The 1,953-nt window shown below is 38.0% G+C and overlaps 1 protein-coding gene across 3 annotated transcripts in view; it reads left to right on the top strand.

Annotated features, from left to right (window-relative positions):
* Positions 1-1,953, top strand: part of LOC108751510 (hormone receptor 4) — a 359,461-nt gene that overhangs the window by 287,100 nt on the left and 70,408 nt on the right. For all 3 annotated transcript variants that reach the window (XM_018491824.1, XM_018491905.1, XM_018491768.1), the window contains exon 4: positions 153-723. In XM_018491824.1, the coding sequence (XP_018347326.1) occupies positions 153-723 (571 nt within the window). The remainder of the gene's footprint in view (positions 1-152; positions 724-1,953) is intronic.

The following is a 1,953-nucleotide window of genomic DNA, read 5'->3' as shown; positions in this document are numbered from 1 at the left end:
GTTTAAGTTATTACAACAAAGAGAGTCGTTATTACACGCCGCTTTGGCAAACGAGCCTTCCATATAAGGTGATACCAGTATCATACAAACACAGACATTGTACAAATTGTACAAACACATTGTAACAATCGATCATTGATGATTTATTTCAGGTGAAGGTATGAAACCACCGGCGCAGAGAGCAGCGCCAGCACCACCTCGGCCCCCGCCCACAGTGTTAATGGGCGAGATCGGCGGCGTCCGTACGATGATATGGTCAGCGCCGCCGTTGGACCCGGTACCGCCGCCAGCAGCATCCTGGTCTGCTACGGCGGCAGCGGCCGCCTCGTGCTCTTCGTCTGAGGAATCGGCTGCCCAGCTATTGCTGAACCTTGGCCAGGAATCCAGAGGTAAACCACCCTCGTCCCCCGCGGTCACGTACTCATCCGCCGTCGGACCGCCGCTCAACATGGAAAGACTGTGGGCCGGCGATCTGACGCAGCTGCCGGCCGCACAACAGATGCAGGCGCTGAATCTCACGGCATCCGGTTCCGTCGCGCAACCGTGGGTTAGCAACGGCGGTACTGTTGTTAAATCTGAGGCAGCCTCGCAATCCATATCAGTGGCACCGCCTGCGCCTCCTTTACCGCCTCAGGAGAATGAGGAAGACGAAACGCCTATGATATGTATGATCTGTGAGGACAAGGCGACCGGCTTGCACTACGGTATCATCACGTGCGAAGGGTGAGTACCTTTAGCCCCACTTACGAAATTAAGTTAATCCTTTCACGCATATATATGTCGCACATTTGCCGGAAAAATGACATAACTCAAAAAATCAAGCTTTCCGGAAAACTTTGAATATTGCGTTTGAATGTTTTCAATTATTAAACTATGTATGTGTGTTTTGTAATATTATATTTTAAATACAAATTTATTTATAACAACTTATTATAAAAGTCTATTAAGTCTTTTCTTTCTAGAACAACTCAATAACAACTGAAATGTGACACTTTTAAGCAAAACAATTGACAGAATGCTATTTATAATGCAATATTGATATAATTATTTTCTTGTGATGAGTTTTAATAACTCAGTTATATTGCTTTGTCAGAATAAAGAATTTTAGGGGGCCTTCTTAATTATTTAAACTAATTCTTAATTAATGGAAACGATTAAAAATGACAATTTTTAAATTATGTTATTGTTCTGGCACTTCTGACAAATGAGCGATATACGGACTAGAATAGTAGAGTATAGGTATGATAGTTGTGTTCCAAAATTTACTGCCAGTACTGAAAATCTATAATTCACATTACGTGCACTATAAATTTTCAGTACTGGCAGTAAATTTTGGAACACAGCCGACATATAATTGTTATTCCAATACATATACGAATCATTATTCACAGATCTCACCACGTATATAGGATGTTCCAAAAAGGTTAAGACATCTGAATATCTCGGAAAATATAACAGTTTTACAGAAAAGTGTTTCAGACAAAAATTATAGGGTTTAAAAAGATCGGTCTAATTACCGATCTTATTAGTCTGACCTTGAGTAGTCTTGCTAAGATTTTTTCTCTTATTTTCATTTTTACATAAAAATGAATTTTTAGTGTAAAAATTTATCCATTTAAAAAACCTTGATCTGACCTTAGCGGCGCTACCCAGTGTCAAACTAATAAGATCAGTAATTAGATCTTTTTGTACCCTATACTTTTTGTCTGAAATATTTTTCTGTAAAACTTATTTTTCAAGATATTTAGGGTATCTTAAAAAGATCCCGACACTTTTTAGGACACTCTGTATGTCATTCCTTTGACATTATGTTTATTAACCTTACTATTTTATTTTTTCGAATTTGTTTTATTGAATATATATTTCGTAATGTGTTCAGAATGTTTTAAATTCATAGTTATCTTATGCGACTAATCAAAAATATAAATATTGATTAAAACATAAAATATAAAA

Source organism: Trachymyrmex septentrionalis, unplaced genomic scaffold (genome assembly GCF_001594115.1).
Source record: "Trachymyrmex septentrionalis isolate Tsep2-gDNA-1 unplaced genomic scaffold, Tsep1.0 scaffold1, whole genome shotgun sequence".
In the NCBI taxonomy this organism is placed as follows: domain Eukaryota; kingdom Metazoa; phylum Arthropoda; class Insecta; order Hymenoptera; family Formicidae; genus Trachymyrmex; species Trachymyrmex septentrionalis.
This window is presented reverse-complemented; position numbering and strand designations above follow the sequence as displayed.